General features: G+C 38.6%; 1 protein-coding gene across 1 annotated transcript; it reads right to left on the bottom strand.

The window, feature by feature from the left end:
* Positions 1 to 1,987: 1,987 nt before the first annotated feature.
* si:ch211-250g4.3 (trichohyalin) lies at positions 1,988 to 12,111 on the bottom strand. The gene is made up of 6 exons (XM_067256280.1): positions 11,977 to 12,111; positions 11,570 to 11,622; positions 11,052 to 11,300; positions 6,742 to 10,949; positions 2,196 to 6,521; positions 1,988 to 2,026 (listed from the first exon to the last, which is right to left on the bottom strand). Exons 2-6 carry the CDS (start codon positions 11,589 to 11,591, stop codon positions 1,988 to 1,990), a joined length of 8,844 nt encoding a protein of 2,947 aa, XP_067112381.1. The 5' UTR covers positions 11,592 to 11,622; positions 11,977 to 12,111.
* Between the last annotated feature and the right edge of the window lie 98 nt (positions 12,112 to 12,209).

Below are 12,209 nucleotides of genomic sequence, written 5' to 3'. Positions count from 1 at the left end.
ATCTTGTTGATACTCTCCTTAATGTCTTGCTCTTCCTTTTTCAATTCAGCCATGTGCTTTTCTACTTCTTTTTTCTCTTTTTCCATTTCACCCTTCCTTTCTTCCAGCACATTCATATCTTCTTTCATTTTGCTGTTCAGGTTGTTAAAATCTTTTTTTTCTGCTTCCATCTCAACCTTGACTTGTTCAATTTCTTCTCTGTCATTTGATAGCTTCTTTTTTATGTTTTCGATTCCTTTTTTCTCTGACTCAACTTCAGCTTTCATTGCCTCAAGAACCTGTGTTGTATTCCTGACATCTTCCGTTTGTTTTGTAATATCCTCTCTTTCCTTCTGAATCTGGCCAGAAATCACTTCAAGGCCCTCCTTTTCTCGTTTTGTCATGTCCATGAGTTGATCTAGATTCTCCGACCTTTCTTGTAACTCAGTCTTGATCCGTTCCAGTTCTGCCTTTTCACCTTGAATGTTTTGTTTGTCTTGTTCCATCCTGATCTTTTCATTTGCCATCTCATGTCTCTGTTTATTCACCTCTATAGAGCTTACTTGCAGTTCATTCTTTTTGATGTTTAATTCTCCCATTGCCCTGTCTACATCATCTCTCTGTTGTTGTATTTCAGCTGTGATCTGCTCAAGGTTGTCTCTCATCTTGTTGATACTCTCCTTAATGTCTTGCTCTTCCTTTTTCAATTCAGCCATGTGCTTTTCTGCTTCTTTTTTCTCTTTTTCCATTTCAGCCTTCGTCTCTTCCAGCTCATCCATTGCCAGTCTAATCCTACCCTTGGTGTTGTCAATGTCTAGGTTTTGGCTTTCCAACTCAATCTTCATCTGTTTTAGGTCATCTCTTTCATCTGACAGCATCTTCTTGATGTTTTCAATTCCTTGTTTCTCTGACTCAACTTGAGCTTTCATTGCCTCAAGAACCTGTGTTGTATTCTTGACATCTTCCGTTTGTTTTGTAATATCCTCTCTTTCGTTCTGAATCTGGCCAGAAATCACTTCAAGGCCCTCCTTTTCTCGTTTTGTCATGTCCATGAGTTGATCTAGACTGTCCGACCTTTCTTGTAACTCAGTCTTGATCCATTCCAGTTCTGCCTTTTCACCTTGAATGTTTTGTTTGTCTTGTTCCATCCTGATCTTTTCATTTGCCATCTCATGTCTCTGTTTATCCACCTCTATAGAGCTTACTTGCAGTTCATTCTTTTTGATGTTTAATTCTCCCATTGCCCTGTCTACATCATCTCTCTGTTGTTGTATTTCAGCTGTGATCTGCTCAAGGTTGTCTCTCATCTTGTTGATACTCTCCTTAATGTCTTGCTCTTCCTTTTTCAATTCAGCCATGTGCTTTTCTGCTTCTTTTTTCTCTTTTTCCATTTCAGCCTTCGTCTCTTCCAGCTCATCCATTGCCAGTCTAATCCTACCCTTGGTGTTGTCAATGTCTAGGTTTTGGCTTTCCAACTCAATCTTCATCTGTTTTAGGTCATCTCTTTCATCTGACAGCATCTTCTTGATGTTTTCAATTCCTTGTTTCTCTGACTCAACTTCAGCTTTCATTGCCTCAAGAACCTGTGTTGTATTCTTGACATCTTCCGTTTGTTTTGTAATATCCTCTCTTTCCTTCTGAATCTGGCCAGAAATCACTTCAAGGCCCTCCTTTTCTCGTTTTGTCATGTCCATGAGTTGATCTAGATTCTCCGACCTTTCTTGTAACTCAGTCTTGATCCGTTCCAGTTCTGCCTTTACACCTTGAATGTTTTGTTTGTCTTGTTCCATCCTGATCTTTTCATTTGACATCTCATGTCTCTGTTTATTCACCTCTATAGAGCTTACTTGCAGTTCATTCTTTTTGATGTTTAATTCTCCCATTGCCCTGTCTACATCATCTCTCTGTTGTTGTATTTCAGCTGTGATCTGCTCAAGGTTGTCTCTCATCTTGTTGATACTCTCCTTAATGTCTTGCTCTTCCTTTTTCAATTCAGCCATGTGCTTTTCTACTTCTTTTTTCTCTTTTTCCATTTCACCCTTCCTTTCTTCCAGCACATTCATATCTTCTTTCATTTTGCTGTTCAGGTTGTTAAAATCTTTTTTTTCTGCTTCCATCTCAACCTTGACTTGTTCAATTTCTTCTCTGTCATTTGATAGCTTCTTTTTTATGTTTTCGATTCCTTTTTTCTCTGACTCAACTTCAGCTTTCATTGCCTCCAGATCCTGTGTTCTATTCTTGACATCTTCCATTTGTCTTTTAATATCCTCTCTTTCCTTCTGAATCTGTCCAGAAATCTCTTCAAGGCCCTCCTTTTCTCGTTTTGTCACGTCCATGAGTTGATCTAGATTCACCGACCTTTCTTGTAACTCAGCCCTGATGCGTTCCAGTTCAGCCTTTTCATCTTGTATATTTTGTTGTTCTTGTTCCATCTTGATCTTTTCATTGGACATCTCATCTCTCTGTGTATTCACCTCTATAGAGCTTAGTTCCAGTTCATTCTTTTTGATGTTTACTTCTCCCATTGCCCTGTCTACATCATCTCTCTGTTGTTGTATTTCAGCCGTGATCTGCTCAAGGTTGTCTCTCATCTTGCTGATACTTTCTTCAATGTTTTGTTCTTCCTCTTTCATTTCAGCCACTTGCTTTACTGATTCATGTTGAAATGTCTTCATTGCAATACTACTGTCCCCCCGCACATCCATGTAATTGGTTCTCTTGGTTTTTGTTTTTACAATATCTTGTCTCACTTTATCTATCTCAATTGTTTTTATTTGCAGATATTCCTTTTCTCTCTCTATCATTTCCTTTACGTTGTCCATATGTTTTCTCTCGTTGTCAATCTCAGCTTTCATTAATTCTAGACCACGTTCTCTTGTCCTCATGTCTTCAGCAACCTTTTCAGTGTCTGTTGTCTTTTTTAGCATTTGGCCTGTCATTTCCTCAAGGCTGCTCTTCAAGACAGTCTGGACTTTGTCAGCGTGAAATTTCCTTGCTACTTCTTCAGTTTCCATGGTTTTCATCTTTTTTGTGTGTGATTCAATTTGTCTATGAGATTGCTGTTTTTGTAGATCACCTTTCAGCTTTACAACCATAGCTCTCTCTTCCAATGTTATATTCTGCATGTTATCCAATTCTTCTTTCTGTCTGTTGTTTACATCAATTTCCCATGACAAGTTAGCCATTTTTACATTAAACTCTTCCTTTTGGATTTCCATTTCCTCTTTTTGCTCTTGAATATGAGCAGCCATCTGCTCAACTTTTTGTTTCTCCATCTTGGTATTATGCATGAAAGCCTCTAAGTCCTTAGAATATCTCTGCAGTTCAGCTTCTTTCTCTTTTAGTCTGTTTTTTTCTATCTTAATATACTGTAAGTCTTTAAGAACTTGCTCTCTTTCTCTCTTTATGGACGACCATTTTTTAACCAACTCACTTCCCTTCTCTAAACCTGTTGCTTGCTCACATGCTGATTGCTCGTATGTCACTTCTATTTCAGCCTTATTTTTAATCAGATCCTGCTTTTCCTGGGTTATCTTTTCAAATATGGAATCAATGTCTATTTTCCATTTTTCAACTTCCACCTCTTTCTCAGTCAGTTCAGCCTCACGGTTAACCAGCTCATCTCTCTCCTTTTTTATTATGTCACGACTGTTGGTTATGTCTTGTTGATCCAGATTAATCTCCTCTCGTATGCATTCCAGGTCCTTCTGCTTTCTCAGTACTTCTGCCTCTCTTAGCTGAAGTTTAGTAATGTCACTGTTCATTCTGTCCTTCTCATCAAACATATTCTTTCTCTCTCTGTCAATCTCAGTTTTCATTTGTTCCAGATACCCCCTTTCCTTCTGTATGTTGTCTATAGCAAATGTAATCTCTTCTTCCTTATGCATGATTAAGTTATTTAATTTTTCCAACTCATTTCTGTCTTTTGTTATCATGTTACAACTGTCATTTATATCTTGCTTCTGTCTTAGAAGATCAGCCTTTTCACATTCCAGACTTATCTCAAATTCATTTCTCTGTTTAAAAAAATTTATTTCCCTGGCTTCAATTTCCCCCCTCTTGACCTCTAGTTCTTGTCGCTCATGTTCCAGCTCAGTCTTGTGGACACTGCATTCTTGTACATCTGTGTCTGTTTCCTTGTTCTGGTCTGCTTCAATCTGATTAACCTCTGCAGCTGCTCTCTGTATCTCATCTGTTATCAACTCCATCTTCAGTTTTTCTGTCATTTGATTTTGCATAAGTTCTTCCAGTTCGTCCTTTTGTCTCTTTACCTTGGAATTCAGTATTTCCAGCTCATCTCTTTCTCGCATGGTCTTTTCCATTCTCTGGTCTAGATCCCTTCTTTTCCTCAGAATATCTCTATTCATTTGTTTGATTTGATCCTTTTCCTCCTTTAACTCTGCTTTTCCTTTTTCAATTTCATCTTTCTCTCTGTCCATAACCTCCCTTCTTTGTTCCATCTCTTCTTCATGTTTGTAAATATCAGCCCACATGTTGTCAATTTCGTCCTTCTTTCTATTGGTCTTCCTCATGGTTTGTTCTAGATCCCTTTTTCTTATTTCCATTTCAGCCTTAAGTATTTCCATCTCTCTCATATCTCTTTTGGATTTTTGTAACTTGTCTTCAAGGTCATTCCTTTCTTTCTGAATGTCTTCTTTCATCAATCTCATCTCACCCATATCTGCTCTCACCTGTTGCATTTTACTTTCATTTTCCTCTTTCTCCATCTGTATCTCAGATTTCAAGCTTTCCAGTACATCTCTCTCTATCATGTCCTTTGCCATCTTTTTTTCTGTGTCTTGGTTTTGTCTCTGTATTTTAGCCATAGTCTCCTCTAGACTGTCCATCTCCTTCTTTGCCTGGTCAATATGAGCTTCAATTTCAATTTTCTGTGTCGTTAGCTCATCAATTTCCCCTTTCAATCTCTGTGTTTCTTGACGTTTTACCTCCAAGCCCTCCATATGGTTTTTTATATCCTTTATCAATTTCTCTTTAACCTCTTTAAATTCTGCAATCTGTTGCTCTATGCAACCCTTTTCTATCACCAGTTCTGTTATTCTCAGTGTCAACCCACCCACATCCATTTCCTTTCTGCTTTGCTCATCAAGTGTTTGTCTGTCTCTGTCTATATCTACCTTCATTTGGTCCAGATCGCTTTTCCTTTTCCTGATATCATCTAAAGCCAACTGAATCTCCTCTCTCTTCTCTATGAGGTGATTCCTCAATTTTTCTATCTCATCTCTTTCTTCTGCAATCTCTTTAGCTATCACGGCCTTCGTGTTATGGATGTCTTGTCTCTCTCTGTTAAGGTAATCACTTATGCATTCTTGCTTTGATTCCAACTCATCTCTCCATCTCAACATGTCTTTTCCCCTGGCCTCAATTTCCCTTTCCTTTACATCTAGTTCTTTTTGTTGATTTTCCAGTCCAATCTTTTGGTTGACGAGTTGATGTTGCATACACTCCAAGTCTTTGTTGTCATCCTCAACCTTCTTTTGGCATTTCTTTATCTCGTCTCTTACCACTTCCATTCTTTGACTTTCTCTCATCACGTCCTCCATCTTCTGTTCCATCTCTTCCCTTTGTCTTTGTATTTTTATCTTCAGTATTTCTAACTCATCCCTCTCACGGACATTCTTCTCCAATCGCTGGTCTAGCTCTCTTCTCTTTCTCTGCATTTCGTTCTTCATCAGTTTTATTTGGTCTTTTTCCTCTTTCAACCTCTCCTCTCGTTTAATGTCATCTCTATCTGCCTGTTCCCCTGTTTGTTCCAACACTTCTTTAGCTCTCTCTAGCTCAGCCCATGCATTCTGAAGTTCATCTTTCTTTCTTGTGGTCTTCCTAATTGTCTGTTCAAGGTCCCTCTTCTTTATTTCCATTTCAGCCTTCAGTATTTCCATTTCTGCCATCTCTCTTTTTGTGTTTTGCATCTTGTCATTGAGTTCTTGTTTTTCTCTCTGAATGTCCTCCTTCATAGATCTCATATCATCCATCTCTGCTTTTGCTTGTTTCGTTTTGATTTCCATTTCTTCTTTCTGTATCTGTAGTTCAGATTTAATTATTTCCAGATCATCTCTCTCAGCCTTGGTCTTTGCCATCTTGTTTTCAATGTCATCTTTTTGTTTCTGCATCTCAGGCCTTGCCTGCTCTATCCGTACTTCAGCTCCCTGTTTCTCTACGTTTTCTACAATCTTTTTCACCTCACTATTAGATTTCTGGACGATCAAATCATAATTTTCCATCTTTGGTATTTCCAAGATGACATCAGTCTCATCTTTCTGTTTTTCTATGTCATCCTCCCCAACACCCCTTTCTAAACTTGAACTTGTTTCCTTGTAAACAAATTTCTCATTTGATATCCTGTCCTCTCCCATGTCTTTGTCTTCTTCTCCTTCAGATGTCTCAGCTATTGCAGCTTCAAGGTATTTCTTATCAGTTACATCCTGATGTTTCTTCACAAAGGTCTGAACTTGTATTTTCTTTTCCAATCTGTTTTCCTGTTTTTGTCTTACAAGCTCAGTTTTCAAAGTATCCATAAGATCCTTCCAAAATTAAAGAATTGTTTCATGGTGTTTAGAATGTGTCACTAAAGCTGGAATTACCAACAAGAACCAAAAAAACATTGCACTACAGTACAACTTACTTTACACCTTACAACTTCCATTGCAACTTACCTTTTGGAACATTTATACAGTATAGCATTTGTATTAGATAGTATTATCATGATACCCACAATCTTAAGAAAACAAATACTCTACATACCTTATCTCTTTGCAGGTTTGCTTTGTCTTCCTCCATTCTCTTTTGGGATTTTTGAATCTCCTCTCTTGCCCGGTTGACTTCTGTAGTTTCTCTCTGTATCTCTTCTCTCATCATTTCCATCTTGTTATTCTCTCTAGTTATATGTTCCCTTATTTGTTCCAGATTTTCTCTCTGTCTCTGTATCTTTATCTTCAGTATCTCTAACTCATCCCTCTCATGCATATTCTTTTCTAGTCGCTGGTCTACTTCCTTAATTTTTTTCTTAATCTCCGTCTTCATCTGTTTGATGCTGTCCTTTTCCTCTTTCAGAATATCTTTGTTTTGATCAGTTTCATCTTTGACCCTTCTTAACACTTCTCTAATTTCTTCCATCTCAAGAATCAATCTTTGAATTTCAGCATTCACTCTGTTCTTATCGTCCATGTTCATGTTGCTTTTTTCCATTTGATTTTCCATCTGCCCTTTTATTTGATGCACCATCTCTCTGGTTCTGTCCACATCTTCAATCAGCTTGAGTAACTCAGCATTTATTAGTCCCCCCTCATTAATATCACCAAAGCTTTCATCCATTTGTATCTCCAGCTCTTGTTTTGCCCTCTCTACGTCAGCCTGGGCCCTTTCAATTTCAAATTTTTCTCTCTGCGTCTCTCTCATCTTCTGGTCCATCTCCTCTTTAGCTTTCTCAATCTCAGCTCTCATCCTTTCCGTCTCTTCTTTTTTTCTCATGGTCTTTCTCATTCTGTGATCAACATCCTTTTTCTTCCACTCTATCTCACTTTTGATCAGTTCAGTCTCTCTCATCTCTCTCCTTGTCTTTTGCAGCCTGTCATCAAGCTCTTGTTTTTGTCTCTGGATGTCCTCCTTCATAGATCTCATCTCATCTATCTCTGCTCTTGCTTGTTGCATTTTGATTTCAATGTCATCCCTCTGGATATCCATCTCAGACTTCATTCTTTCCAACTCATCTCTCTCAGACTTAGTCTTTGCCATCTTGTTTTCAATGTCCACTTTTTCTCTCTGCATCTCAGTCTTTGTTTTTTCCAGTTTGTCTAGTTCTATAATAACCCGCTCCATTTTAGCATCAATCTCTTCCCTCTGATGCTGAAGGTCATCTTTCAGCGTTTGAATTTTTCCAATCTCATTCTTGATCTCTTCCAATCGCTTCTTCAACTCTTCATTTTCACTTTTGAGTGTTATCTTTTTTTCATGTTCCTCCCTCTCTACCTCATCCCACAGTTTTTCCATCTCTTCTTTGACCCTGTTCAAGTCATTCTTGACCTTTTCATATGGCTCTTTCTCTCTCCTGGCCTGGTCCATTATTCTTTCCAAAAGTTCCTTTTCTCTCTCAATCTCGGCTTTCATCCTCTCCATCAGATCTTTAGCTTGCATTGTCTTCTGAATGGTTCTGTTCATTTCTTCTTCCTGGTTCTTCATTTTGATTTTCATTTGTTCTGCCTGGTCTCTATCCTGCTTTATCACATCTCTGTCATGTTGCATTTCTTTTTTCTCCTTCTCTATTTGAATTTCAAATTCCTCATTTACTCTCTCAAATGCAGCTTTCTGCTCTATTCCTTCTTGGATGGTTGCATCCTTTTGATTCTCAATCTTTAGTTTTTCGTTTAGTGTCTCACTACGCAGAAGATCCAAGTCCTCTCGTTCTCTTGCGGCTTCTAGATGTTTTGTTTGAAGAAGTGCCCTTTCATCTAGAATCTCAGATTTGATTTGCTCAAGCATCTCTTTATCCTGCTGTGCGTCATACACGTTTAGCTTCAAATCCCTTCTTTCTTTTTCCAGCTGCTGTGCCTTTTCCAACTCCTCTTTAGCTCTTTTAATCTCATCTCTCAAGTTCTCCAACATCTCTCTTTCCTTTTGCAATCCTGCTTGTTGTTTAACTGTTTCATATCTTTGTCGCTCCCTATCCACCTTAACTATTGCCATTTCATTTCTGTGTTTCTCCAGGACAGCCCTTTCCTGATCCACCTGCTCTCTGGCTCTGTTCGTTTCCTCCATATGATCCTTCATTTCTCTCATTTGTCTCTGAAGCGTAACCTTCATCTGTGAGACATTGTCTTTGTCTTGCAATGTGATGAGTTTGATTCTCTCCATCTCTTGCATTTCATCTTGTATCTTGTGCTCCATCTCTGTCATGCTGTCACTCTTCGCTTTGGCTTCCTTGATTTTTCTGTCCACACTGTCCCTCTCGTGTTTTAAGCTGGCCTTCATGTTTTCAATGTTGTCTCTATCTTTCTCAGCCTCCATCTTTTCTCTGTCTAGTTCGTCTTTCGCTTTTTGAACGTCGTCCTTCAGCTGTTCCTGTGCTTCTTTCTCTTGGCTGGCTTTTGCTCTCTGTTCCATTTCTTCTTTCTCAGTCTCGCACCATTTCCTCTCAATTTCTTCTTTTACTTGAATTATCTCAAGTTTGATACCTTCATAGTGGTCTATCTCTTTCCTGACCTTTTCCCTTCTCGCCTCCAGATCATTACGTTCTCTTTGTATCTCCATTTTCATTTCTTCCATTTTGTCCTTGGCTTGCCTGGTCTCAGCAATTTTCTCTTCTATGTCATCAATCTGTTTCTGTATATTGACCTTCATTTGAACCATCTTTGCTTTCTCTTGTTTTGTGATTTCCTGGCTTTGCTCCAACTCTTCTTTCACTTTCATTGTCTCAAAATGTACCCTCTCCAAATCTTGTCTCTCCCTCTCCGTCTCCTGCTGTTTTCTTTCCAAGTTGTCTTTTTCTATCAGAAACTCAGCTCTCATTTGCTCAATTTCTTGTTTCTCACGCCTTCTTTCATCTTTCCACAGCCTGGCCTCCTCTCTCTCTCTGCCTTGTCTGATTCTCTCCATGTCTTTGTGTTTCATCAAGTCAAGCTTCATACTTTCAACTTCCTCCCTCTCCCTCTGTATTTCAGCCCTTTGATCCAGACCCTCTTTTACAATCTCATACCTTCTTCTCTCCAGCTCTTCCCTCATTCTTCTAGTGTCATCCTGCTTTTTTTCTAGTGCCTGATTTTGTCCTTGGATTTCAGCTTTCATATTTTCCATAACGCTATTTGCTTTCTTGGTCTTTTCCATTTGTTTCTCAATCTCTTGCATTTGTCTCTGAAGGTCAACTTCTGTCTGTTCCAATCTCTCTCTTACTTTTTGTGACATTTCCCTGGTTTGCTCTATTTCTTCTTGGTCCATTTTAATTTTAAGCATTGCCTGTTCCAATTCTTTCTGTTTCCTCAATATCGCTTGTCTGTCCTTTTCTACTGAATCCTTCTCAATAAGTATCTGTGTTTTCAGGTTGTTCACATAGTCTTTCTCTCTCTTGGTTTCTTTCCTGTTTTCCTCAATGTCCTCCTCTGCTCTCTGCATTTCAGTTCGCATATTCTCCAGGTCTTCTTTCTCTTTTTGGATCCTGGCCCTCTGTTCAAGTTCCTCTCTTTCTATTTCAGACCACCTTCGTTCTATCTCTTCTTTAACTTTGTTGAGCTCCTTTTTAATCTGCTCAAATTGCTCTTTCTGATTCTTGATGTCATCTTGTTTTTTCTCAAGGTCATCTCTTTCCCTGTGCACTTGATCCCTGATGTCTTCCATCTGCTCTTTTGCTTGTTTTGTGTCCCTCATTCTCCTCTCAATGTCTGTTATCTGTGCTTGAATATCAGCCTTTATCTTTTCCATGTTCTCCTGCTCACGTTTTGTGATCGCTTTACTCTGCTCTATCTCTTCCTTTGCTTTCAACGTCTCGTGCTTGATCAACAGCAAACTGTGTCTCTCGTTGATTATCTCACTCCTCCGTCCCTCCAAGATGTCCCTCTCTGTCTGTAAATCGGCCCACATTTGCTGGATTCTCTCTTTCTCCTGGTTTATTTCCTCCTTGTTCTTTTCCAGCTTCACATTCACGCTCTCTATCTCCCTCCTCATCTCTTCCATGTTCACGCTCTGCTCTTCTTTCTCTTTCACCAACCTGTCAATCTCTTCTAGCTGTTGCTGAATCCTGGCCTTCATCATGTCCGTTTCATCTCTCTCTCTTTTGCTCCCTTCCCAAAGTCTCTCAATCTCCTCGATGGCTCGCATCGTTTCAAGTCTTCGTCTTTTCAGATTGTCTTTCTTTATCTGTATGTTAGCTTTTGGTCCAGTTTTATCTTCATTTTTTTTCCTTCCTCCTTCATATGCTTGTTCTGATTCTGTCTGTGTTGTCTTACTATTTCTTTGCCTATGCTCTATTGGGATTGGAAATGAATAACATATTTTATGAGAACATGTTTTATATGCATTTAGTTTTGTCTTAACATTCAAACTACAATGTCAGTAGTTTCACTCACCTAGTTCAGCCATGAGTTCAGGCTCTTTCAGTGTCAGTAATAGGTGGAAGCCAACTCTATTTTGCGGTGACGCTGACTCAATTGCATCAAACAGTGCCCTCATCTGGCCATTTAGGGTCAGGGCGTCCCTGACTGCAGGCACTTGATCCTCTGTAATTAGTTGTTGTGATATTACAGCCTCCACTATGGACCCAGCTGACCGCACCCCAGATGAGATCTCTTCCCTGAATTCCTCCAGGAATTTCCCAACTAGAAATGAAGTGAATTGAGTGAATTATGTTTAGATGACACTATAGCTAATGCATTATTTGTGCGAAAGCATGCTAAGTAACTATTGATATTATGCTGAAATAAAACAATATACTGAATATAGTGGTTTATTCAATCATTTAAAACAACAGTGTGATTTTATTTAGCACTACGTAGATGCAGCCTAATTTATCGATATTCAATTTCAAAGATAGGTGTGGAATTGAGAGAATGTGTAATAGTACTGTTCCATAAAAAACAATACAGACCGTGGTCTCTTGATTCTGCCATGACTCCTGGTGTTGTCAGCTGGATCACTGATCTGGTTTAAGAAATTAGATGGCTTGATGTGAGCATTCAGATTTTACTCTTTAAGGTAAGATCTTTGCATGAACCAAAATGTTATCTAAAAATTATACACAAAATCTTGTCACATAAGTGATATTGGGTGAAGATCAACAACAAAAAAACATAAACAAATCATAATAGTGTTCTTTTTTCTTCCATTTAAATATAAGCTCAATGGGGTGCATGATGTTATGACCTTTGCAATTAAAGTTGACAGTATACCATAGTCTTGATAAAGAAGCCAACACATAAATCAACACATACATTTGTATTTTAGTTTTTAACTACTGTCATGGAATGCATAAAAAATATTTTGTGAAACCCCTACCTTTGAAGAGAGTGATTTGCAAGAATAGCTTTTTCAGTTTTCTGGTCTGTTTAACGGGTCCAGGCTTACCAGATCATGGGTGTGAAGTCGATACTAAATTCTTGCAAAACCTTTTTATACCACCCTATCACTGTCCATTTAAATTGAGTTACATGGGTGCAATACCAAGTAATAGAAGAAAGTTGGGTGACAGAATGTTTTTTACTGCTTTCATCATCCGCCTGCCTTTCTCT

This window comes from Osmerus mordax, chromosome 18 (genome assembly GCF_038355195.1).
Source record: "Osmerus mordax isolate fOsmMor3 chromosome 18, fOsmMor3.pri, whole genome shotgun sequence".
Lineage (NCBI taxonomy): Eukaryota > Metazoa > Chordata > Actinopteri > Osmeriformes > Osmeridae > Osmerus > Osmerus mordax.
This window is presented reverse-complemented; position numbering and strand designations above follow the sequence as displayed.

What these genes read in the sequence shown, in the direction of transcription:
- si:ch211-250g4.3 (XM_067256280.1), bottom strand. Translation starts at nt 11,591, where the DNA reads ATGGCAGAATCAAGAGACCACG. An exon ending in CAAACCTGCAAAGAGATAAG is followed by an intron (nt 6,522 to 6,741) that starts GTATGTAGAGTA and finishes TAATTTTGGAAG; the next exon opens with GATCTTATGGATACTTTGAA. An exon ending in ATAGAACACAGGATCTGGAG is followed by an intron (nt 2,027 to 2,195) that starts GCAATGAAAGCT and finishes ATGTGCTGGAAG; the next exon opens with AAAGGAAGGGTGAAATGGAA.